Genomic DNA, 27,712 nt, shown 5'->3' on the forward strand with positions numbered 1-27,712 from the left:
CATTCACATTGTTCGGTGTTCCAACAGCTGCTCATCAACTTTGACTGTTTAGAGTGTACGTTTCTAAAGCATTCAAGCATTAAAGTGTATAAAGCTCCCAATTTATTTTTATATTTTGGTATTTCCAGTACTGTTAAGAATATTTTTTGAATAACACATGAACTGACCGTTATCATGTAGGAGGCTACTTACATTCTAATATGTAGCAATAGTATCATTGAATGCTTTTCCAGATGGGGGCAGATTTAATTGGCAAAAGCTACTAGGCAGGACATCAGATAAAGCATTGTAAATTCTGTGATGGGAACTGCAAGCCCTCTTGGAAAAGGAAGCCATTAGAAAGGTGCCTGCATCAGAAGTCTGGTGGCTATTCCCATTGCTTCTTGGTGAAGTCATAGGATGGAAGCCTCTGCCCTATCCTTAATGTTCACCCTCTAGACTTTTTGCTCAGAAAAGTAAAGTTTTAAATGCTCACTCTGGTCCAAGGTCTGCCTGCCCTGGATCTGGCTGTCTGGATGATGATGTTTGATTTTCAGCACACCTATTTCCACAACTCTGTCCTGCAATCCCATAGACGTTGCCTGCAGTTTCAGTTAAGCCACTAGCACTTTTAATTTATGGTGCTGCCCTTCGGCCTTACCAGTGCACCTAGAGTGTTAATAAAATTGATGGTGGTGGTTTCTGCCCATTTTTGGAGGTTTGAATACCAGTCTTCCATGCTTCGACTGGCTGCTGAAAGTAGGCTCACCTCCGGCAGTTGTGGGCAACCCCCAGATTTGGCTGCCAACCTTTTGACCTCAATGGGATTTTCCTTCAGCATGCCAGTCGCACCCTACTCCTTCACAGTGGCTCCACTTTGTTGGAACTATCTAGAAGGCAATGTTTTTCCAAGTCTTCCCTCCACCTCAACAAGTTTGGCTATGATACTGATATTTTAAGCCTTGACTTGGATCTCCTTGTATGTAAGGCTTCTTGGCCTCCTGCATCCTGCTTTTGGACCACGCTACATGGCATATGAGGGCTGTGCAGTGGGTTCTGAAGTTTTAGTTGTCTTAACACCAAGGGAACCTTACAGATTATATCCAGGTGTAGGAGGATACTGAAAAAGATCTGCAGTGGTGGTTGCTGGACCGCAGTTGGTTCCAGTGGCAGACCGCTCTTCCAGTCCCACCCAGTGCCAATTGTTGTGGCGGAGGCATTGGTGCATAGTTTAAATTAGCCCACCATTAAGACAGTCTGACTGATGTCATCCAGGGCTTGGAGGAGACTGCTCACGATCTGAAGTGGGCCACTCAAATACAGTTTACAATGTCAATAGCTTAATCTCTCTCAAATGCGAGACCTATTGCATTTGCACCCACACACAGCGCCACACACACAGCCCCACACACAAAGCCACCCACACACACAAAGCCACCCACACACACAGAGCCACCCACACACACAGAGCCACCTACACACACAGAGCCACCTACACAGAGCTATTCACATAGAGCAACCCACACACAAATAGAGCCACCCACACAGAGCCACCTACACACACAGTTACCCACACAGAACCACACACATACACACACACACACACACATAGAGCCTCACACACACACACACAGCCACCCTCAGAGCCTCAATGTGTGGCGCAAGCTGCAGGGGCCTCCTAAGGAGGGCCCTGGCACTTATGTTTTTTACTTCTATATATTTTTTTTTTCATAAATTAAGCACTGCAGTAACCACAAACTGTTCTGAGCATCAGTATGACGGTTCTTCTTAAATTCCTGAGTCCGGCCACAGATAAAAGGATCGTTACTTCAAAGGGAAGTGCTCAGAGTTCAACCCCGCAGCTAGGAAGAGTGGACAGCAACTGGTAATTGAGGGTAATAGCCCACGCAGGCAGCCTAGCTTTGAAAGGGAGACCGGCTCTTAGATGGATGGTCAGCGGTCAAGACTGACATTCCGAAATGGCTACCGAAGTTGCGCTACCGGACAACCACTGCGATAGTCCTTCCTTTGTGTTTTGTAAGCTGAGAGCGGCGCAGTGACAGTAAGTGGGCAGGGAGGGCAGCCAGGGAGCTGCACAGTCACAGCGGAGGAGGCAGCGTTTAAGTGCAGGTGTGTGTTCCCTCACCCACAGCACCTGCGGCCCCTCGGGGGCGCCTCCTGCCCCAAGTCACCTTCTCCTTGCAGAATGTTCTCCTTGGAGGAACCATAGAGACCTCAAGAAATCTACACAAAGTTATGGACCCGAAGAAGGACGTCTTGACCCGCCTGAAGCACCTGCGAGCCGTGCTGGGTAAGAGAAGGGGGGGAGGGAGGGTGAGAGGAGACACACACTCGGAGAGAGGGTGCAAGGTGTAGGCTCTGTTGTCACTCCTGGCACAGCACATCACCATTGTTAGTATTCCAACCTGAAAACGCACTTTAGCAAGCATAACCTCCCCAGACTTTTCACGGCAGTTCAACACCGCTGTAGAAAAGGTGTAGGATGGCTGTACTTGTACACAAAGCTTCACACAGAAACAACACGTTAGTTAAATCGGCTCTGGTAAGAAGTTGTGAAATTAAAAAGTACAGTAGACTTCCTGAAAAGCACGTGCACAATGTAATCAAAACAACGAGTAGCTTCAACACTACTGTAAAACATAGTATGCATGGTCCTTTGAGGTCCATGACTTCCGGGGTCTGTCATGGCTAACCTCCATTGACCGACACAAGGTGGTCTTTGCGGCAGATGGCACACTTAGACAAGGCTCGCTCGTTTCACTTCTATGGGGCTGCCCGCGGTACAGACGTCTGTCTCTGCCCGCGGTACAGACGTCTGTCTCCCTTAAAGACATGGCTCACCTTATCGACTCCTGTGGGTTGGCCTCGTAGCACACAGCACAGACATGTTTTGGCAACACGACCTCAGGGGCTGGAGAGCCTGATACGCCATGAACACCACCACCTTTCTCCGAGGTCAAGCAGAAATGCCTCGGAGAAACGCAGCGGCGTTTTCGGATTCGGGGGCGTGTTTTTCTTTCTCTCCTCTTGCCATTGGCTGGAATGTTTACATTCCAGAGGAGAGAAAGAGAAAGAAAGTTAAAAACATGCCCCCGAATCCGAAAAAGACGGGGCTTGTTTGGAGAGACAATGCTCTTCTCCAATGGCTGACCAGTATTTCAGAGGCCAGCCAATGGAGAGGAGGTAAAATAAAGGGGCGGGTTAAAGCCCCACTCCTAACATTAAATCTCGGAGCGAGACTGCGCAAGCGCAGCCTTCTAGCCGAGACCTAAAAAGGACACAGTCTGCTAAATCCATGGGAGCATTACAGTCTCCATCCACACAAGGGTCCTTTCGACGCTCCTTCTATAGAGGAGCATCTAAAAACATCAGTACAGACGCTGCTCCTTTGTCCTATAAAAACACCACACAAAAATCCCCCCACAAGGGATATTTTAGAGGTGGGTACAGGGGAAATAACAAAGGAAGAGGACGAGGTGACAACTCGCGCCTCTCCCACTAATAAACAGTGACTTTCCTCCACTCCCTGCAGACCATCCCACTCTGGTCGGAGGGAGACTCTCACAGTTCATACCCACTTATCTGTAGTGATGGAATTCCAGATAGTTAAGACAAATTATCCCGTACGGTTACTGCCTGGAACTTACTGCAACTCCCCCCAACATACCTCCCAAGCAGTGTCCGATGTCCACGGAACATCTAACACTCCTCAAGCAGGAAGTTCTATCACTGCTTCAAAAGCATGCCATAGAATCAGTCCCCGTATAGCATCAAGGAACAGGAGTATACTCCCTGTATTTCCGAATACCCAAAAAGGACGGTACTCTACGGCCAATACTGGACCTCACACCTCTAATCTCTACATACAATCAGATCATTTTCACATGATCACTCTTCAACAGGTCCTTCCACTGCTTCAACAAGGCGACTTCCTTGCCACACTAGATCTCAAGGACGCCTCCTTACATATTCCCATACACCCTGCTCACAGGAAATACCTAGGGTTCACAGTGGTCACTATCAGTTCAAAGTTCTCCCATTCGGGGTAACCACAGCACCCAGGGTATTCACGAAGTGCCTTGCGGTAGTAGCAGCGCACTTGCGAAAGCAGCAAATCTATGTATTTCCATACCTGGACGACTGGCTGATAAAAGCCAAGTCATACAACCAGTGTGTTTACCACACTTATCAAACCATTCAGCTGCTACACAACTTGGGGTTTACAGTAAACTATACCAAGTCACACCTTCAGCCCTCCTACCTACATCAATATCTAGGAGCCACAATAGTCACTTCCAAATCCATAGCATACCCCAATCCAGCCAGGATATCCAGTATGCAAACCCTCATCACCAAGTTTGAACCCAAACACTCTTTTCCAGCACAAGTGTTTATGCAGCTCATAGGGATGATGGCCTCTTGCATTTTCATTGTACCTCACGCAAGACTTCAGATGCACCCTTTACAACAATGCTTAGCACGTCAGTGGAATCAGGCTCAAGGTCAACTTACAGATCTGGTGTTGGTGGACAGCCGCACACATCGCTCTCTGCAGTGGTGGAATAAACAAAATCTTTCCAGAGGGCGGCCGTTCCTAGACCCAGTTCCACAGATAGTGCTAACAGCAGACGCATCTCTCACCGGCTGGGGAGCCCATCTCCTAAACCACACAATTCAGGGCAGGTGGACTACCCAACAAAAAGCGCTCCACATCAATCAACTAGAATTACTGGCAATATTTCTAACATTAAAGTCATTCCAAACACATCTCCTCAACAAAACTGTCCTAGTCCACGCGGACAATATGAGAGCAATGTATTACATACAGAAACAAGGAGGAACACACTCTTTGCAATTGTCTCAACTAGCGCAAAGCATATGAATATGGTCCATTCCACAAAACATATACCTTCTCGGGTGATTGTTTGCGCTCTAAGTCGCCATTTCATTTCTGGTGGAACATCTGCCAGGAGTGAACAATCAGATTGCGGATCTGTTAAGTCGTAAGACTCAACACCTACCCGAATGGGAACTTCATCCGCAAGTTCTTCAACCCTTTTTCCAAATGTGGGGACAACCAGACATAGATCTGTTCGCCACACACGCAAACGCAAAATGCCCATCCTTCGCCGCCAGGTTCCCACACCCGTTGTACAAGGGCAATGCGATATGGATGATCTGGTCAGGCAGATTTGCGTACGCTTTTCCGCTACTCCCGCTCATTCCGCTAGTAGTACGCAAGCTCAAACAGTCTCTCAAGATGATCCCAGTTGCTCCCACATGGGCATGGCAACCATGGTTCACAACACTACTCGAACTCTCAGTAGTTCCACATCAAAAACTACGTCTCTCCCCAAAGCTGCTCACGCAGAACCATGGAGAGATAAGGCACACAGATCCAGCACAACTGAATCTAGCGATCTGGCTCTTGAAATCTTAGAGTTCGGTTACCTCAACCTCCCACCCGACTGTATGAACATTATTAAATAAGCCAGATGACCTACTTCTAGAGCTTGCTATGCAGCTAAATGGAAAAGATTCGTCATTTACTGCAATAACAAAATTGACCCATTAGATGCTTCAATTCAAAACATTATTTGCTACATCTACAAAATACAATCTGGCATTCTCATCTATAAGATTACATCTGTTTGCCCTTGCCGCCTACCTACAAAACAGACATTTGTCATTGTTTAGAGTACCCGCTATCAAAGCTTTTATGGAAGGCCTTAAAAGGATAACTTCACCCAGACTGCCACCCTCTCCAGTGTGGAACCTAAACATTGTTCTTACTATTTGAGCCTTTACACAAGTGCGAATTACAATTCCTTACATGGAAAGTAGCTTTCCTTGTCACAGTCACCTCTCTCAGGAGAGTACGTGAGATCCAGGCTCTAACCATACAAGAACGATTCTTACAAATACATCGTAACAAAGTGGTTCTTAGGACGAATCCAAAATTCCTTCCAAAAGTAATTTCTGCTTTCCATCTTAATCAATCAGTAGAGTTACCAGTGTTTTTCCAATACCCTGATTCGGTAGCGGAAAGAGCGCTTCACACACTCAACGTCAAAGGAGCTTTACTTTATAACTTAGACAGGACTAAAGCCTTTAGAAAGACAAAACAACTGTTTGTGGCTTTCTCTCCACCTCCTAAAGGCAACCCCATCTCCAAAGCTGAATTGCCAGGTGTATAGTGAAATGCATTCAAATATGCTACCAAAAAGCAAAACGCACATGAACAATTCCCCCTAGAGCGCATTCAACACGCAAATTAGGAGCTTCCATGGCATTCTTAGGGAACATTCTCCTAGAAGACATTTATAAGGCAGCGACGTGGTCTACAACACACACCTTCACCAAACACTATTGTGTAGATGTGCAGGCAAAGCAACAAGCTTCTGTGGGTCAGGCTGTTCTTAAGGCACTTTTTCCAAACCACTGCAACTGATACAGGTGACCACCGCTAGGGGAGACGCTGCTGTACAGTCTATGCACAGAGTGTGAATCCTGCAACTCATATGCCTCGAACGGAAAATGCTACTTACCAGTATGCATCTGTTCTTGGCATGTAGAGCTGCAGAGATTCACACGCCCACCCACCTCCCCGGAACCTGTATCTGTTCCAGTGTTATCTTACTTAGATACATGCACATGGACATCTTTTCTGTTTCTACAAGCTCCATCATTCCCCATCATGGCGAAAAACAATCTGAGGATTGAGTCGATGCCCATGCGCACTATCGTCCAAGGGAGGAGTCTCCTATCTCATGACTACAAAAGACTTCTTCCAAGACAACAAGGTGCAAGAATCTCTGCAGTCTACATGCCAAGAACAGATGCATACTGGTAAGTAGCATTTTCCTTTAGTTACTTTATTTTCTAGAACCGAGCAAGCCTGGCACAGGTAAGTTGATAAATACTTTGTAGTAACTATACAGTTTGAAATGCAATTGTAAATGTGCTTTGAAATGGTTACTGTTTGAATTACTGGTAATGCAATACTGTGAAATACTGTACATATACTTTGTATCGATTTTGCATTAAGAATTACAGGTAAGTTACTTTTACGTTACTTTTGAGATTACTTTTTAGATTACTTTTTCTACTCCGTGTGATATGCCTAGATATCACAATGGGACATTTCCTAGAGAAAAGGTAAGTAAAGTCAGTTTTGCTCAATTGTTGTTTTTCTGGTTTCCATACAAATCAACTCCCCCCTTGGAACATTGTTCAGAGAAAAAACAGTCAATGCATTCCTATGGAGAGAAATGAAGTTAAAGGTTACCAGGTAAGTAATCAGTCTTTGGAGTTGAGCTTCTGGGGCTAGAACCAGGGTTCCCCCAGGGCCAAGGATGCACTCTTGTTACACCCTCAGCAGCACTAGGGCGGCCGGGTGCAGAGTGGTGAGGCCCAGAGTTATCCAATGGGGGATAGGGGGCCTCTGGTTGGTGGCTGCTGGCAAGCAGGCCACTGGGTTGTGGGAGCAAAGCTCCTGGACTTTAGCTCAGGGCAAATGGTGAAACAAAGTAGCACCAAAGCTACACCCTCCGCGGCACAAGGGCGGCCGGGTGCAGGGTGCTGTTTTGATGTCGGGCGCCCTGTTTGTTTCAGTGGGGAACCTCCGGTTTTCAAAGGCACTGCAGGCTCTTGGACGAAGGTCTTCTGGGTGCGACCACCACTTGGAGAGGTAAGTTGGGAAGTTAGGGATTGGTTAGGCACCGTCGGTTTGGGCACACAAGGCCGTGGGGCGTCAGATGCAAGGGTGCCTTTTGGGGTTGGATCTTCTTACTAGCTCCTGGTCACGGTTGTGGGGACCTTCTGGATTTAGGCTGCAGGGGTCGCTGGATCTTGGGTCAGGATGGCCGGGGTGACAACCTTGTGGTCTTTGCACGCTTGGGCCTTGGGTGCGGATCCGCGGTGCCCGACCGGAGTGAGAGGTTGTAAATTAACAAATCCTATGTTCACAGGAGACAGTCTTTGTAGTTAAAGACAGGCAGGTCCTCCGGGGTTTTCGAGGTTGCTGGCTGCAGGAGACACAGGAATTTCACAGGAGCAGGTTCGAGGGGGAGACAGGCCGGTAGGGCTGGGGCTAAGTCAATGGGCCTCTTCCTCTTGTTAGGTGCTGTACGGCTGTTCGGTCCTTCTTCTTGTTTCCGGTTCTTGTCTGAGGAAGCAAGGTTCAGGGGTGCCCATAAATACTAGATTTATGGGCGTTGCAGGTAGGTCAAAGGCAGGGACCAATGAGTCCCTTCCCTGGGGTGGCTACACCTCCTATTATCCCACCCTCCAGTGGGAGGGGGCATGAGCCTGTCCCTGGTTGGCTGAGTCCCCCCATTTTCAAGATGGCGTGGACTGACAGTTGTGCTTCACCTCGCCACCCCCATCCGAGGGGTGGAGTTGAGAGGTGGGCACACCTCTCTTCCTCACTTGTTTTTCCCGCCGGTTCTCCTGCCCAAAGTGGGGTTCAGAACCAGTGGGGACCAGTTGCTGAGAGCAGCAAGTGGCCTAGAGAAGCTCACAAAGGCGGCAAGCCTATGAAGCTTCCCCGTCGTGAACCCTGCCTATCCTGAGGGAGGAGGCTTGGCACCTCATCCCAGGATGTGCATTGTTTCAGGCCCCAGAGAGCAGCAGGCTCTAGACCCAGGGTCCAGAAACATGTCTGGCGGTGGCAGCTGAAAGCAGCCACTCCGCCTGGACACTAGTGGTATGTTGTTTTTCAGGGGACATCTCTAAGATGCCCTCTGTGTGCATTTTTCATTAAATCCCACACTGGCATCAGTGTGGGTTTAATGTGCTGAGAAGTTTGATACCAAACTTCACATTTTTCAGTTTAGCTATTATGGTGCTGTGGAGTTCGTAATGACAAAATCCCAGCACCATATACTCCTAATGGCAGCACTGCACATACAATGTCTAAGAATGGACTTAGACACTGTAGGTGTACAGGGCTCATGCACTTGTGCCCTCACCACTGGTATAGTGCGCCCAGCTAGAGGGGTGACTGATCTATGCCAGGTCAGTGGGTTGTAGGCATTACACACAGATGTGTGGCATGTCGACTCTTCACTTTGTTCTGCACCAAAACATGCAGCCTGCAGAGGCAGTGTGTGTGTGTAATGGTACAGGGCCTCTAAGGGTGGCACAATAAGTGCTGCAGCCCTTAGATGCCTTCCCTGGTCATAGTGCCCTGTGTACCTGTGGTACCATTTACCAGGGGCTGACCTGTGGCCAGAGACGCCAATTGGGTTTTGTTTTTAATGCAGGTTTAGGGAAATAACATAGGCCCTGGGCACCTGCTTGGCAGGAGCACATGGCACACTTAGTCAAAGCACATCAGCAATTCAGCGGGCAAACCATGCAAAAAGAGGGCACTTTCTCACATATCTTACTTAGATACACACACAGACATCTCTATTCTACTCTTTCTAACTCCATTCTCACCCTCTGCGGGAAAACAATATAACAATGGAGTCGATGCCCATGTGCACTATCACCGAAAGGAGGAGTCACCTACCTCGTGACTGGAAAAGACTTCTTCGAAGAAAAAGTGCAAACATCCAGACCCAACACTAGATGGCAGGCTTATGCAAAGCACGTGAATCTACAGCTCTACATACCAATAACAGATACATACTGGGTAAGTAGCATTTTCCTTTGGTGGCCAGGCAGCACTCTACCAAGACATGTACGCCTGCCAATGGCAAAAATGTGTAAAATATTGTACAGAACTGTCTTGATCCTCTTTCTGCTTTCCTCTCAAGTCCTTCTTTTTATTTGACCCTTGCCCAGCAGGGCTCTGCTCTGGGCACTTTTAAAGGGTGCCTTTCTGCCTTCTTGAGGCTGCCAGATCAACCCTCTTTATTTAAATCTCCTATTGTAAACAGATTTCTTAAGGGACTTGTGCACCTGCCCCATTCATCATGCCTCAATGGGACCTTAATTTGGTTCTCACCTTACTGATGTGCGCTCCGTTGGAATTTCTGCACAGCTGCCCCCTCTGGCTGCTTTACATCAAAACATCCTTTTTAGTGGGAATAACGTCCCGCAGGAAGGCGAGTGAATTGCAGGCTCAGTCATCCAAGCTTCCTTACCTGACCATCTTCCCTGATAAGTTGGTACTTCGCACTAGGGTCTCCTTTCTTACTGTAAGGAGTAGTTTGAGGCATGTGGGCTGCTGAATTCATATCTGTGCATAGATCGCCGCCTAGTGTTGGGTCCGGATGTTTGCACGTTGTTGTCCTGGAAGAGTCTTCGAAGTATCCTGAGATAGGTGACTCCTCCCCTGGACCATAGTGCGCATGGGCATCCTCTCCATCCTCAGATTGTTTTTTTTCCGCCATTGGGTTCGGATGTGCTTATCTTGACTCAAGTTAGGAAAAACTTTTTTCAGGGCAAAAGGCCTTTAGTTCGCGTCGGTACTGTTCCCGGTCGGTATCGACAGTTACTTGTTAGTTTATTAACTTCTAAAACAACTTTTTCGCATCGACACCATCGACGATGGAATCGAGGACACCATTCAAGCGGTGTCCTGTTTGCAATGCGAAATATCCCCATATCGACGTCCACCCGGTGTGCAACAAATGCCTTTCACCGGATCACGACGAATCCACATGTATGGCCTGTGCCCGATTCCGATCCAAGAAGACCCTTCGGAATCGACGAGCGCCGAGACTTGAAGCGCAGCAAGCGGCACCGGCCCCGACCAACATCTTCAGCGCCGAGGACGAAGATGTGGAAGGCGTGGAGAACCTACCCTCCAGCCCCGCTTCCGAACACGATTCCGGATCGGAAGACATCGAAGAACAACTCTTTCACAGAGATGAAGACGACACCGAGGTAGGAGACTACGATGAGGCCTTAGGGGCCGAAGAAAGTGGCTCCGGTGACGAGCAAGGCCTACCCGTACAGACGGAGGATATCCCAGTGCGTCAGTCTATGGCTCCGGTCGAGGGATCGCCTTCGGGCCTTACCCAAGACCTATCTCGCAGTTCTTCGGCCCCGCCCTCGGGCCCGGCCTCGGACATTCAGCGACAGCCATTAGGACCCAAACCGGCTGGTTTCCCTTCCTCGAAACCGAAACCAAAAGTCGTGTCGGTTCCACAAAAACCGAAACTGAAAGTGGTACTGGTCGGATCGAAGCCCACTACACCTTCGACGCCAGCAAAACCCGTCGGCACCGACCGCACCAAACGGGACTTCGGCGCCGAACTCGCAGCAGCAGACGTCGGCGCCGACACACGGAAAAAGGCCATCGGCACCGACAAACCGCCTCGGCACCAGGCACCGAAACAATCGGCTACGGCCACGAAGGTCAAAATGCCCGCTGCGTCGCACACCACTTCGAAAGCAGCACCTAAGGCCCAATCATCGACGCCGTCCACGGCTACCGCCTCTCCTCGACTTGATGACCCCGTGGCCCCGAAGAAGCCCACGCCTGACTCTACTGAACCGGTCGGCGCCAAACAACCGTCGGCGCTCCAGGTGCGACAAGTTGCAGAGTCCTTGCAACGCATCAAAGAAAGGGCAGCCCTCCAGGACACGTCGGGCCCAGAGCCGAAAAAAGCTCAAAGCTTCTCCAGCAACACCTCATATCACTTTTGGCCTGCCGCCATCCACTGCGCCAAAAATGTTTGAAATAAGAACTCGTGTCACCCAAACTAGGATCACACCTGCCGAACGCTGTCCTACGGAGACGTCACCATCTCACATCATCGATGCCGACACCAGCAGAATTATGCTCCACAAGCGGAGAATATCTTCCGAACACGCTTTGGACTCCTACCGGATCCCGCTGAAGAAAAAGCTGCCAGCAGATTCGGAGCCAGTTCCTTACGAACGTCTCCATACCTACTACCCAGATCCAGAGTCCTTCTCCACACTCCGAAACTGACGTTTTGGAGGACTATATGGGTGACGACGTCCCCTACCCAAGAGAGATGGACCCTGAGGGCCAACAGGACCCTGACCAGGCTTGGGATGACCCTGTAGACACAGGTGCACCTATGGATACACAGGACACGCAGCTCTATGGCGCAAAAACGTCTCCCACAGAGGACACTGCGGCATTCAACGCCCTAATTGAACGTGCTGCGGAAAATCATGGTGTGCAACTCCACTCTGACACAATCGAGGACGATTTTCTAATGGATACTTTTGCATCCTCAGAAAGGAATATCAAAACTCTACCCATGCTGAAAGGTGTCCTCAAACCAGCAAAGGACATTTTCAAAGAACCCACCAGGGCAAGAGGGATAAACCCCAGGATCGACAAAAAATATAGGTCGGTGCCTGGGGACCCTACGTACATTAGAGGCCAGTTGCCTCTAGATTCCATCGTAGTCGCAAATGCTCGCAAACGGGCGCACTCGCAAACAACTGGGGATGCTCCTCCCCTGGACAAAGAGTCCAAGGTGCTAGAGACCTCCGGCAAACGGGTTGCAGCCCAGGCAGCTAACATATGATGTATTGCCAATACACAGGCGCTCCTAGCTCGATACGATCGCGCACACTATGACACATTAGAAACCCTACTCCAACATCTCCCTGACCAATACAAAGAGGGAGCAGAGATCCTCATCAGGGAGGGACAACTCCTCACAAACGCATCCATTAAGTGTGCACTGGATGCCGCAGATACAGCTGCCAGAGCAATAAACACCAGCGTCCTGCTACGACGACACGCCTGGTTACGAATCTCCGGATTCAAACCTGAGGTTCAAAATACCATTCTCAATCAGCCGGTCAACCCCGACTACTTATTCGGGCCGGAAGATGACGCCACCCTAGAGAAAATAAAAAAGGACACAGACACTGCAAAGTCCATGGGGGCTCTCCAAACACAGACCTTTCAGAGTGGCTCCTTTCATCGCCCCGGGAATAGAGGAGCAGGCAGAGGACAGGGGTCACAGCAAACCTACAACAAGGGCAACACACAAAGTACCTACGATAAAAACACCCGGGGTGGGTATCGTGGCTCCAGCACAAAGGGCAGAGGACGCGGATACGGCAATACCAGGTCCTCCCCCAAGAACAAACAGTGACCCCTTCCTCCCGACCACATAACACCTGTCTGGGGAAGGCTACAAAGGTTCCTGTCCACGTGGAACTCCATCACCACGGACAGGTGGGTCAAAGATATTATCAAACACGGTTACTGCCTAGAATTAACCTCCACTCCACCCACAATACCGCCAAAACACCGTCCTATGTCCTCAGAGCACTTAGCGCTCTTACAGCAAGAAGTGCTAAGTATGCTGGAAAAAGGCGCAATAGAGGTCGTACCCGTCCACGAGCAAGGCATGGGGATATACTCCCTGTACTTCTTAATACCAAAAAAGGACTGGTCACTCAGACCTATACTAGACCTGAGACCCCTCAACCGCTACATTCTGTCAGAGCATTTCCACATGCTCACCCTACAACAAGTTCTCCCGCTGCTCAAACAGGGAGACTTCCTAGCCACGCTAGATCTCAAAGACGCATATTTCCACATACCCATTCACCCCTCACACAGAAAATATCTCAGGTTCACTATTCAAGGGCAGCACTACCAATTCAAGGTTCTCCCCTTCGGCGTGACAACAGCACCAAGAGTTTTCACAAAGTGCCTAGCTACTGTGGCTGCACATCTACGGAGGCAACACATTCACGTCTACCCTTACCTGGACGACTGGCTTGTTCAGGCAAAGTCAGCCCAGCAATGTGCCAGCCACATGTCCCACACCATTCACCTTCTTCACAGTCTGGGGTTCTCACTAAATTACCCAAAATCACATCTACAACCCGCACACGTACAACAGTACCTAGGTGCGACCATAGACACTCTGGCAGCCACAGCTCAGCCAAATTTAGTGAGGATCAACAGCATACAAATGCTGATTTCCAAGTTCAAACCACAACACTCCCTTCCTGCACGAGTGTTCATGCAGTTGATAGGCATGATGGCCTCCTGCATCTTCATAGTCCCACACGCGAGACTACATATGCGCCCGCTTCAGGAGTGCTTAGCACGTCAATGGAATCAGGCTCACGGGCAACTGAAAGACCTAGTGTTGGTGAGCGGTCGGGCATACAACTCTCTGCATTGGTGGAACCCACAAAACCTTTGCAAGGGCCGACCGTTCCAAGAGCCTGTTCCACAAATAATACTGACAGCGGACGCGTCTCTCCAGGGATGGGGAGCTCATGTACTCAATTACACAGTGCAGGGACTATGGACAACACAACAAAAGAAGATGCAGATCAACCTTCTGGAACTGTTGGCAATCTTCCTAGCCATGAAGGCATTCAAAGTACATCTGTGCAACAAGGTCGTGTTGATCCGGACGGACAACATGACCGCCATGTACTACATACAAAAGCAGGGAGGAACACACTCTCCACAGTTGTCTCATCTGGCTCAGAGCATGTGGAAGTGGGCCATTCAGAGGAACATATTCCTCATGGCGGAACACCTCCCCGGCAAGGACAACCAGATGGCGGATCTGCTCAGCAGACACAGCCACCAGATGCACGAGTGAGGAGTTACACCCATCAGTACTCCAACCGTACTTCCAGCAGTGGGGTCATCCAGACATAGACCTATTCGCCACAAGCGAAAACGCAATATGCCAAAGCTTTGCCGCCAGGTTCCCACATCCGCAGTCGCAGGGCAATGCGATATGGATGAACTGGTCCGGCAGATTTGCGTACGCTTTTCCCCCAGCACCATTGATACCGCTGGTGGCGCGCAAACTCAGACAACACTCACTGACACTCGTCCTGGTTGCTCCAACGTGGGCACGCCAACCATGGTACACCACCTTTCTCGAACTTTCCGTGGTGCCGCATCAAAGGCTGCGGATCAAACCCGCGCATTTGACGCAGAACCATGGAGAGATTCAGCACCCAGATCCGCAACAGCTGAACCTGGCAATCTGGCTCCTGAAGTCCTAGAGTTTGGCTACCTCAATCTGCCACCTGACTGTATGGACATCATTAAGGAAGCTAGAAGACCCACTACCAGAGCTTGCTATGCAGCCAAATGGAAAAGGTTCGTAATTTATTGCAATAACAATGACATTAACCCGCTAGATGCATCCATCCAAAACATAATTTGTTACCTCTTACACCTGTACCGATGCAATCTGGCATACACCTCAATACGTGTCCATTTGACCGCAATATCAGCCTATCTCCAGACCAGGCAGCACCTCTCTCTATTCAGAGTGCCTGCCATCAAAGCATTCTTGGAAGGACTCAAACGAGTAATTCCTCCAAGCCACCCACCAGCTCCAATGTGGAACCTCAACTTGGTCCTCACACGCCTGATGGGTCCACCCTTCGAACCTCTACACTCATGCGAGATTCAGTTCCTCACCTGGAAAGTAGCTTTCCTAGTAGCGATCACTTCTTTGAGGAGAGTTAGTGAACTCCAGGCACTAACCATTCAAGAGCCATTCATACAGGTTCACGCAAACAGGGTTGTACTACGTACCAACCCAAAATTCATGCCCAAAGTGATCTCGCAGTTCCACATGACTCAAACTATTGAACTGCCTGTTTTCTTTCAAAACCCACAAACTGTCGCAGAAAGAGCACTCCATACACTGGATGTAAAGAGAGCCCTCATGTACTATATAGACAGGACTAAAGTCTTCAGGAAAACAAAACAACTTTTCGTTGCCTTTGCCCCACACCACAAAGGCAACGCCATCTCCAAAGCAGGTATAGCCAGATGGATCGTTAAATGTATTCAAATTTGCTATCAAAAGGCTAAACGCACATTAACGATTCCCCCACGAGCCCACTCAACACGTAAGTTAGGGGCCTCCATGGCTTTCCTGGGAAACATTCCTTTGCATGATGTATGTAGAGCAGCCACCTGGTCCACTACACATACATTTACCAAACACTATTGTGTAGATGTGCAATCAAAACAGCAGGCAGCTGTAGGACAGGCTGTTCTCAAAACTCTTTTTCAGACCGCTGCAGCTGGCACTGGTGGCCGCCGCTAATAGAGGGTACTGCTATGTATTCTATGCACAGATATGAATTCAGCAGCCCACATGCCTCGAACTGAATCTGCTACTTACCAGTATGCATCTGTTCTTGGCATGTAGGGCTGCTGACATTCATATCGCCCGCCCTCCTCCCCGGCGCCTGTAGCAGCTGCAGCTCTCAGAATTACTGTAAGCATGGTCATCACTTTCTGTATCTACTCCATCACTGCCACAATGGCGAAAAACAATCTGAGGATGGAGAGGATGCCCATGCACACTATGGTCCAGGGGAGGAGTCACCTATCTCAGGATACTTCGAAGACTCTTCCAGGACAACAACGTGCAAACATCCGGACCCAACACTAGGCGGCGATCTATGCACAGATATGATTGTCAGCAGCCCTACATGCCAAGAACAGATGCATACTGGTAAGTAGCATATTCAATACAATTCCACGTGGGGCAATCAGTCTCCTTGCCCCACTTTCTATGCTCCTCTGCACCACTCTAAAGGGTAGGAGCGACTCAACCGTTTGGACAGAAAGAGCGTTGTTGTTCTACCTTGACTGCAGAAGGAGTTCCGGGTGGATGACCAACTCTTCATGGGATACCTTGGCTCAACAAAAGGTCGTACAGTGCAGAAGAGAATACTATCTTGAGATGGGTTGTCCTCTGCATCCAAATTTGCTACGCTTTGGGTAAGAAACAGCCTCCTGAAGGCTTAAGCTCTCATTTCACGAGAGCTAATGCTGCGACCAAGGTGTTGCAATGTGGTGTTCCAGTCCTTGACATTTGTCAGGTGGCAACGTGAACATCACTGCACACGTTCACTAAGCACTACTGCCTGGACAGTCAAGTCCATATGGACTGCCTTTTTCGCTGCTCTCTCTCCTACAGGACTTCCTGGTCTAAACTTGTCTGCAGTCCCTCCTCCGGGGATGGTATTGCTGGGGTATCTATTCTAAGATAAGAGATCTGCGGCCAGATGTCTTTCAGATGGACAAGTTACTTACCTTGGGTAATGCCTTCTCTGGTAGAGACATAACCTAGGCACAAATTCCTTACCTAGACACCCATCCTCCCCGTTCTGTGGACAGGTTTTTAGGGTCAGGGCTGATACCCTAAACTGTAAACTTTCTGACCTGTAAGTGTAGTTTTGCAGCTTGAAGAATTTTATGGATTCACAAGTGATTCACCACCTCCACCAAGAAGATGTAAGAAAAGAAGAAGATACCAGGAAAAAAAAAAGGAAAAAAAATATCTTAATATGGTGACCAAAGTGGGGACTTCTGGAGGAAAGAGTGACGTCACAAGTAACACCAAACGGTGGTCCGTTGACGCCCACCAACAAAAACCAAAAATCGAGGCACTAAAAAAAAACCAAAAAATTGAGAATTCGGGACCCAAACACAGCATTGTGCAGTTATGCACCGCATGTGAATCTAGACAATTCTTCGAGCAGCAAAACTTCACCTACAGGTAAGAAACTATACGCTAGGGCCTGTGCTTCCACAATTTTTCCAGGAATCTTAAGGGCATCTCCACAGTACGCATACTGCAGAGAATCACAATAGGCCTGTGCACATGTTGACAGTGTACACAGAGCAATTTCTCTGTGGATACACTTCTCATAAGACGGTATTACAGTAATTATACAGTGAATAGCACATGAAGAAAAACACTGAAATGTTGTTTGTTGTTTTTAATTCTGATCGTTTGCCCAGCTAACACGTGTTTCGTCTGGGTGGTAACCCAAGACTTATTCGGGGCTTGTAGGCAAGTGAAGGGTCGTGTAAGAGCTCTCTGCCGGTTGTACTTCCGTTCCGGCTGGACTAGGAGAGTAGGATTTCTTCAATTGTGGGTGACTCAAAAGTGTCGACCAGCTCGTGGAGATGGGAATAGGCTTCACTCCTCTGTAATGCCCGTAGTTGATGGGGAGCTGCAACTGTGATTTGGGCGTGTGTAGCCGAGGAGTGCTGTCTGCTTGATGCTCTGAGCAGCGAGTGCGCTGCATGTTGAGACGACTGCTTCGAGATCTTACACGACCCTTCACTTGCCTACAAGCCCTGAAGAAGTCTTGGGTTACCACCCAGGCGAAACCCGTGTTGGCTGGGCAATCAATCAGAATTAAAAAAGAACAAGCAGCAATATTTCCAAGTGTTGTTCTTCATGTGCTATTCACTCTATAATTACTGTAATACAGTCTCATGAGAAGTGTATCCACAGAGAAATTGCTCTGCGTACACCGTTGACGTGTGCACAAGCCTATTGTGATTTTGTTGACCTTGTCTTTCTTCAGGGGTTCAGGGTTAGCCCCAACTTGTGACAATGTCTTAGATTTACTGCAGCTTTTACACACGCACACACGAGCAGGTGCCATCGCATACCGAATACGCATAAACCCTTTCCTTTGCACCATTCTGCGGAGAAACCACTTTGTGCAAGTTAGTTTAGCAACTACGGATGCCCACATTTATCAGTCCTAAGAAAAGGATAGTGCAGGTGTTTTTTTTTTATAAATAATGGTGGGATAACTGGAGCTTTCCAAGACTGTGGACATGTTGCTTGGGTACAAAGCCCCGAATTCCAATATTCTTAGTTCCATAAATTGTTAGACTGAAACAGTCGGTTGTTTAAAAAAATTTGGAGGCCACCGTAAGATGCATAGCGTGTTTAGGAAAAGTATGAAGTGTGAAATATATTAAGATATATGTATATATTTTTGTTACCATATTAGATTCTTGGATTCTGTGCCCCCTTCCGCCATTGAGCACTTCAAAATATCTGCAGCGCAACTGATAGAGGAGAAGGGAGCAGTGGAGGCTTTGGCAGCGGCATTAGCTCACATTTCTGGAGCCACTGCCATAGAACAGCGGTCTTTGCTCAACTCAGACGCGGTATGTTTAAATAAATTAAACATTTTATTTTTAATATTTTCTTTGGTTTAGTAATATTTTTCTTCAGTGTTTTTTGACAGTTAAAAAGGAAATATTAGCGATAAGCATTTTTTAATAATTTGTTGAAAAATGTTTTGCTGGTGTCCGCGTCTTTTTTTTTTTTTTTTCTTGCACAGTGCATTGTTTTTCTCTTTCTGCAAACTGATTGTTTTTTCAAACAATATTATTTTCATTACTCTTTATTTCTGTGTTGTTCTTTCTTTAGTTTTTTGTGTTTCTTTTACCTGTAAATTCATTCCCTAATGACCGCATCCTTCGCTTGTAACTAGCCCACTGGAATTTCTCCTCTGTCCTTTTTGCTGTCACATAACGTTTTCACAGGCTTTAGCATCTCATCTCGACCATTACCTTCACTCCTTTTGTGTCTTAGCATTGTCTTCCACAAACACCAAACAAAGCTATTTTTTAACACCTTTTTTTTTTTAAATTGGCATATGTGCTTCAACAGCCATTAACATTAGCTCTATCTTACATCCCCGAATATCTTCAAGAATCGGTCCAAGCCCCCCATTCCCACTCCCTACTCATACATTTATTTTGGATTTCTCCATCAACTTTTCACATCCCCATCAGCCAATTCCAAGTCCCCTTGGCTCTGGCCCCTATCTGAGTTCCACCAATTCCATATTTCCCCCCACTGTCAGGGACATCCCTTAGCCTGATACTCAAAATTTTTGGCTACCAAGCATCAGTCCATGTCCCTCTTCCATGCTTCAAGATCTAGGGCCTATCCGGCATCCCATGACTTTGCAACAGTTCTCTTTGCCACTGCCGGACCCACCCTCATCCATGTCTGCTGCGCCTTGCTGACCGTTGCTTCTCCCCAAATATTAAGAACACATTGTTTTGCGGAGACCGTCAAGCCCCTCCCCCTACTTTACCCAGGCATTCCACCACTCCAGACCAGAATACCTGTACTGCTGGGCAGTCCCACATGATGTGAATGAAAGTTCCAGTCTGCTCACATGCACACAAGCCATGTGCATCAGTACCCCTCCCCATCTTTATCATAGTTGTCCGAGCGTAATAGGAGTGATGGAGGATCCTTAACTGGACCAGTCTGAAGCCTGATCGTATTGTCACCTCCCTAGGAGGTGCTGCGAGGACCTCCTCCTATTCTGTCTTGACGACCACCCACGTCCCAATCCCATTGAGCCCTTAAGGGTTGCAAGGCATCAGGTGTGTTGTTTATTAGCTTTTTTATAGGTCAGTGACGTGGCTTTTCGGGGCTTGGGAACTCCAAAGGATTCTACAAGTTCTGTTCCCCTTGGCAACACCGCTCTGACCGCATGTCGGAACTGCAGATACCTGTATGTCTCGGAAGGTGCTAGTTGGTTTCCTGTTGTAAGTCGAGCAGGGTTGTAATATCTCCCTGGGTCCCTATCTCCCTCACTGTGGGGAGTCCAATTAGGTCCCATCTGTCATACCCTGGTTGCTTCCGCAGTGTACTCAGAATCTCAGCGTCCCATGTTCGTTCACCCCAAGTATCTTGAAGTTTCACTACTGTCCTAGTGGGTTCAGGCCAGTCTGTCACCCTCCCACCGCCATATTGGGCTTTCCGGTATCCTCGCTCCCCCAATATATACCTGTCCATCTGGAATTCTGTTGTCAGGAAAGCGCAGTGATCGTGCTCAGCTGTACAGCCCAAAAGTATTTGTGAATATATCCGGCAGAGCTATGCATCCATCATATCAGCCTCTTGTAAGCTTGAGTAGCACATTTCCAGCTGGTCCTAAATTCCACAGCAGCGATCAGACCTCCCCCTCGACTGCTTTGAAATAAGATTTGGGGTCCTCGTATCGGGTATTCTGTAGTGCATATAAAAAGCGTGGTAAAGACAACATTTTAAATAACGCCGCTCTCCCCAATAGTGAGAGCGAGAAAGACTGCCATTGTCGCACGTGTAGCCATAGTCTGTCTAGTAACGGGGCCAGGATACTCTTGAGAGAGAGTACAGTGTCCGGTGTTAAGTATATGTTCGAGGCATATGAGCTGCAGATTGTACACTTAGCATAGGTCGCCATCTGGTGTTGGGCCCGGATGTTTGCAGTTTGTTTTTCTTCTTGGACCGTCTTTGGAAGTCACGAGTTTGGTGACTCCTCCTTCGGTCCGTACTGCGCATGGGCTTCGGCTCCATCCTCAGATTGTTTTTTTCCGCCATCGGGCTCGGATGTGATCCTTCGTACTCCGGCTTCGAACTTCTACGGTTCCAGCCTCGACGGAAAATCCTCGATTCTTCGAGTTCCTTCATCATCTTCATCTCTCGAAGCGGCACTTTTTCCATCCCGTACATCGACACCGGCCTTCGGGCCCTCCGCGACTCCGGTCCCGGCCGATGGAAAGGACTCCGTTTAAAAAGTGCCCAAAATGTGGGTCTAAATTTCCCCACACCGACCTCCATCAGGTGTGTAACCTTTGCCTCTCTCCGGAACACGAGGCTCGAGACTGCCCCGCCTGCAAGTCTTTTCGATCGAAGAAAACGATCCGAGATCGAAAGGCTCGACGCACCATGGCGCACTCATCCTCGACAGTTCCACCGGACATCTTCGGAGACGACGCCGAAGCTTCGGGGCAGACACACACCGAACTGGGAGAAGACATCGTCAGCGCTTCCGAGGCCGACGACTCCGACCTGGAGGACGTAACACCAGGACAGCGGGCCGTGAGTACAATGCCCCCTCCCAGCCCCGCACCGAAAACCAAAGAGACTCCGGTTACTCCCTCGCCTGCCGGCCTGGGCAAAACCAAAACCAAAGCCTCGATCACCCCACCTTCGGGCCCGGTGTCGAAGCACTCAAAGTCTCACGGCAGCTCGGGATCGAGCCAGCCGACGCCCGGTGCCGATAAACACCACTCGGCACCGAAGCCTGCAAAATCCAGCTCGACTCCGAAACCACCGGTGCCGAAGCCTGGACACTCGGCGCCGACCAAACACAAACAGAAATCGGTCGGCACCGACGCTCCGGCGCCGAAACAGCATTCGACGCCGAAACACACGGAGACCTCCAAAAAGCAGGGCGTACACAGAACATCGAAACCTCCGGTTCCGAAATCGCCGGTGCCGACAGACGACTCGGCGCCATTGGCTCTGTTTACACCAGACCCTTTACAAAAGACTTTGTCCAGAGATCCAAAGACTGGCCTTTTGACTGTGATTACTAAGAAGCGTCGCCTTGAGGCTCCGGCTCCTCCTCCTCCACCCAAAAAGAGGGACTCAGCTACTTCTCCCCTTAGAGTACCCTCCCCACTGCCACCCCCCCTCCCACCACCACCCCCTCCACCTTTACCTCACTACGATCCGGCCCCATCCCCAGACCCGGATGACGGGGACCCGGACAATGACCCAGGGGACGCCCCAATGGATCCCACTCCACCAGGGACCCCAGATCCATGGGAGGATTATAATAACCCTGATGTACCCAATGTACCTCAAGACGACCTATACCCATCAAGGCCGTCTCCTCCAGAGGACTCTTTAGGGTTTCACCATTTAGTGCAGAGAGCAGCACACTACCATGGGGTGGACATGCACACGGAACCAGTGGAAGAAGACTTCCTACTGGATACATTTGATTTACAAGATCGTTCCACTGCTATTTTACCCATGCTTAAGGGTGTCACCAAGCACGCTACAGAGGTATTCAAAGACCCTGTCAGAGCCAGAGTACTAAACCCTAGAATAGAGAAGAAGTACAAGGCGGCACCCACAGACCCTGCATACATCAAGGGCCCTGCTCCTCTAGATTCCCTAGTTGTCTCCACAGCTAGAAAGAGGGCTAACTCCCAATCTTCAGGAGATGCCCCACCACCAGACAAGGAATCTAAACTTCTGGACGCGTCTGGTAAACGCACCGCCTACCAGGCTGCAAACATGTGGCGCATTGCAAATACACAAGCACTGCTTGCGCGATATGATAGAGCACACTACGATGAATTAGAGGCTCTTATGCAGCACCTTCCAGAGAAATACAAACGCCAAGCTCATGACCTGATACAGGAGGGCAAACTAATCACAAACACCTCCATTAAGTGTGCCCTCGATGCAGCAGACACTGCTTCTAGAGCCATAAACACCAGTGTCCTGCTTCGACGCCATGCCTGGCTCAGGATATCAGGGTTCAAGCCTGAGGTCCAGACATCAATACTTAATCACACCTTTGACCAGCAAACACTCTTTGGCCCAAAGGTAGACGAAGCGCTCGAAAAAATGAAGAAAGATACAGACACAGCGAAGTCTATGGGAGCGCTCCAGACCCAAGCCTCTAAGCGTTCCTTTCGACGCTCGTCCTTTCGTGGCACAGGTAGAGGCTCCTCCACCGATAATGCCTCTACCTCCTACAAATCCCCTCCTCAAAATACCTTTTCAAAGGGCAACCAAAGAGGTGGTTACAGAGGCAACAACAATAAGGGCAGGGGCAAAACCAACAATACCCGTTCTGCCACCCCACCCGCACAATGACTCCCCTTCGCTCCCCCCAGACCATTCCACTCCGGTCGGGGGCAGACTACAAGATTTTATCCACGTATGGGAGTCCATAACATCGGACAAATGGGTGACCCAAATCATTCGGTCAGGGTACTGCCTCGAGCTAACATCTACCCCACCCAATATCCCACCAAGGCACCGTCCAATGTCCCAAGAGCATTCCACACTGCTCAAACAAGAGGTACTCTCGCTCCTCCAGAAACACGCCATAGAGCAGGTACCCGACAATCAACGAAATCTAGGGGTCTACTCCCTATATTTCTTAATCCCAAAGAAAGACGAGACCCTCAGACCCATTCTGGATCTCCGGCCTCTAAATGCCTACATACATTCAGACCACTTTCACATGGTCACCTTACAACAAGTCCTCCCACTCCTCTGTCAGGGAGACTTTCTCACAACACTGGATCTGAAAGACGCGTACTTTCACATTCCAATACACCCCTCTCACAGAAAATACCTCAGGTTCGTGGTGGACGGGCAACATTACCAATTCAAGGTTCTCCCCTTCGGGGTCACCACTGCACCACGGGTGTTTACCAAATGCCTAGCAGTAGTAGCAGCACACCTCAGACGTCAACATGTTCACGTCTTCCCTTACTTAGACGACTGGCTCATAAAAGCCGCGTCCTACCACCAATGCGTGCAACATACAAACAGCACCATCCAACTGCTTCATCAGCTAGGCTTCACGGTGAACTACCAAAAGTCCCACCTCATACCATCTCACACAAAGCAATATCTCGGGGCCACCATAGACACCTCAAAAGGTATTGCCTATCCAAACTCAGCCAGAATCACAAGCATTCTAGCCTTACGCAAAATATTCCTTCCTCAACACTCTCTACCAGCAAGAGTGTTTATGAAGCTCATAGGGATGATGGCGTCTTGCATCTTCATAGTGCCCCATGCAAGACTCCACATGCGTCCACTTCAGGAGTGCCTAGCACAACAGTGGAACCAGGCCCAGGGTCAGCTGACGGATCTGGTGTTGGTGGACGGCCGCACACATCACTCTCTGCAGTGGTGGAACACCACAAACCTTTCCAAGGGACGGCCGTTCCTGGACCCGGTTCCCCAAGTGACTCTAACAGCGGACGCATCGCTCTCCGGCTGGGGAGCGCACCTCTTACACCTCACAATGCAAGGTCTATGGACGCCACAGCAAAAAACGCTCCACATCAACCATCTGGAGCTTTTGGCGATCTTTCTAGCCCTAAAATCTTTCCAAAAGCAGATTTCAGGCAAAGCAGTCCTCATTCGCACAGACAACATGACTGCGATGTATTATATACAGAAACAGGGGGGGACACACTCTCCCCAGCTCTCCCGCTTAGCCCAGAGCATATGGAGATGGGCAATTCCCCAAAACATTTTTCTCCTGGCACAACATGTTCCAGGCGTACAAAACACCATAGCAGATCTGCTCAGCAGACAGACTCAACAACTACACGAATGGGAACTGCATCCACAAGTTCTTCACCCATTCTTCCGACAGTGGGGGCATCCTCAAATAGACCTCTTCGCCACCCACGAAAACAAAAAATGCCCAAGCTTCGCCGCCAGATACCCACACCCATTGTCCAAGGGCAATGCGATATGGATGAACTGGTCAGGCAGATTTGCGTACGCCTTTCCACCTCTCCCACTAATTCCATTAGTGGTCAGGAAACTACAACAGCACTCCCTCACACTCATTCTGGTAGCTCCGACGTGGGCCAGACAGCCGTGGTACACCACGCTACTACAACTATCAGTGGTACCACATCAAAAACTGCACCTTTCCCCATGCCTCCTAACCCAGAACCATGGAGAAATCAGGCACCCGGACCCAGCTCAGCTCAACCTGGCGATCTGGCTCCTGAAATCTTAGAATTCGGGTACCTTAACCTTCCCCCTGATTGCATGAACATCATCATGGAAGCCAGACGTCCTACCACTAGAGCATGCTATGCCGCAAAGTGGAAAAGATTTGTAATGTACTGCCGTAACAATACAATCAACCCTCTAGATGCATCCATACAACACATCATATGCTATCTGCTCCATCTTCACAGGTGTAACCTGGCGTATTCATCCATACGCCTACACCTAGCAGCGATCGCTGCCTATCTACAAAACAGACAGCATTTGTCACTCTTCAGAGTGCCCGCTATTAAAGCCTTCATGGAAGGCCTCAAACGAGTAATTCCTCCCAGGGCACCACCCTCCCCTGTATGGAATCTAAATTTGGTCCTTACACGACTAATGGGTCCGCCCTTCGAACCAATGCACAAATGTGAGCTACAATTTCTCACCTGGAAAACAGCTTTCCTTGTAGCTATCACTTCCCTTAGAAGGGTTGGTGAAATACAAGCGTTCACCATACAGGAACCTTACATACAAATGCATCACAGCAAGGTCATACTTCGAACTAATCCGAAGTTCCTGCCCAAAGTCATTACCCCCTTCCACCTCAATCAATCAGTGGAATTACCTGTCTTCTTTTCGCAACCCCAATCTGTTGCGGAAAGGGCCTTACACACACTAGATGTGAAAAGAGCGTTGCTATATTACATACAAAGAACGCAACCCTTCAGGAAGACCAAACAGTTGTTCGTTTCCTTTTCTCCACCACATAAAGGCAACCCCATCTCAAAATCAGGGATAGCTAGGTGGATTGTAAAATGCATACAAATTTGCTATCAGAAGGCAAAGAGAACATTATCTGTTCCCCCTAAAGCCCACTCTACAAGAAAGTTAGGGGCTTCTATGGCTTTTCTAGGGAATATACCCTTAGATGACATATGCAAGGCAGCCACATGGTCTACACCGCACACATTCACAAAACACTACTGTGTAGATGTGCATTCCCAGCAGCAAGCTAGGGTGGGCCAGGCTGTACTAAAAACACTCTTTCAAACAGCTGCAACGGATACCGGTGGTCGCCGCTAAGGTTGGGTACTGCTATATAATCTATGCTAAGTGTACAATCTGCAGCTCATATGCCTCGAACGGAATATGCTACTTACCAGTATGCATCTGTTCTTGGCATGTAGAGCTGCAGAGTTGTACACGCCCACCCGCCTCCCCGGCTACCTGTATCCGTTCCAGTCCATCTTATTTAGATACAACACACATGGGTTTCTCACTGTTATTACTACGCTCCATCATTTCCCTGTTGGCGAAAAACAATCTGAGGATGGAGCCGAAGCCCATGCGCAGTACGGACCGAAGGAGGAGTCACCAAACTCGTGACTTCCAAAGACGGTCCAAGAAGAAAAACAAACTGCAAACATCCGGGCCCAACACCAGATGGCGACCTATGCTAAGTGTACAACTCTGCAGCTCTACATGCCAAGAACAGATGCATACTGGTAAGTAGCATATTCCTTTCAGGTAGCAGAAGACCGTCCACGCTACTGTCACCGCACAGTTTGGCGGCTGATGTGGCACCCGACCTCTAAGTGGACATATCAAAGATATATGCCAGTTGATAGTGTACCCAGAATTCTGACCCCCCGGAAGTACCCACCATTAACCTTAGCCATTGAGCCAGTGTATCGTAAGCGGACTCATTGCACGAAGTGGGGGACAAAGCCCAATTTTGCCAATACTGCAAAGATATAGTCCCATTCCACTGTGTCGAATACCATTTTGGCATCCTTTGACCGCACCAGGGCCTGCTTTCGTAAGTTGGTCCTCTGCCCCTATACCCCGTGAAGGTGCTGGAGATTGTGTGGTGATCCGGTGGGGCATAAATCCTATTGATCGGCTGGATCAGGGACTGGATGACTGTATTTGGCTAATACTTTGGCTAAAATTTTGACTTCAGCATTTATTACCTTATTCATACACGCAATGATGCATGGTGTATCGCTTAAACGGCCTCCATGGCAAGGTCGTTGTATTACCTTGGGGCTAGAGTGTGTCGCACTTAAGATTCCTTCTCGGTCATTAGGAGCTACTCCTGTGACAGTATGTCCCCCTCAAGCTCCTCAGGTTTTGCCCACCTATCTCTCTTGAAACCTGAAATAAGGGATATCGCTTGACCACTAAACAGTATTATATGCCTCCCAGAGAGTTTGTGCCGAGTCGAATGAGGCCAGTTTCTCTTTAAAGTAGTGTTCTGTGCTTTTAATGCGGGACTTTGTATAGCACATTGCTTCAAGTACCAGGCGTTTATTTGTCTGGTTGTCTCAGTGTCACCATGTCTCGAGGCTAACACTGCCCAAACTGGGGAGTGGTTGACGATCCCCCTGGCTAAAGTATCACGCGACTCCGCCCGACGTCTTCTGCGGGCGTGA

At 48.9% G+C, this 27,712-nt stretch overlaps 1 protein-coding gene across 2 annotated transcripts in view; it reads left to right on the forward strand.

Moving 5' to 3' along the window:
• The window catches only part of LOC146867129 (nucleolar RNA helicase 2-like), a 796,160-nt gene that overhangs the window by 523,867 nt on the left and 244,581 nt on the right, over window positions 1–27,712 (forward strand). For both annotated transcript variants that reach the window (XM_085603581.1, XM_085603582.1), the window contains one exon: window positions 18,721–18,880. In XM_085603581.1, the coding sequence (XP_085459707.1) occupies window positions 18,721–18,880 (160 nt within the window). The remainder of the gene's footprint in view (window positions 1–18,720; window positions 18,881–27,712) is intronic.

The sequence above is a fragment of the Triturus cristatus genome, chromosome 1_2 (assembly GCF_964204655.1).
Source record: "Triturus cristatus chromosome 1_2, aTriCri1.1, whole genome shotgun sequence".
Lineage (NCBI taxonomy): Eukaryota > Metazoa > Chordata > Amphibia > Caudata > Salamandridae > Triturus > Triturus cristatus.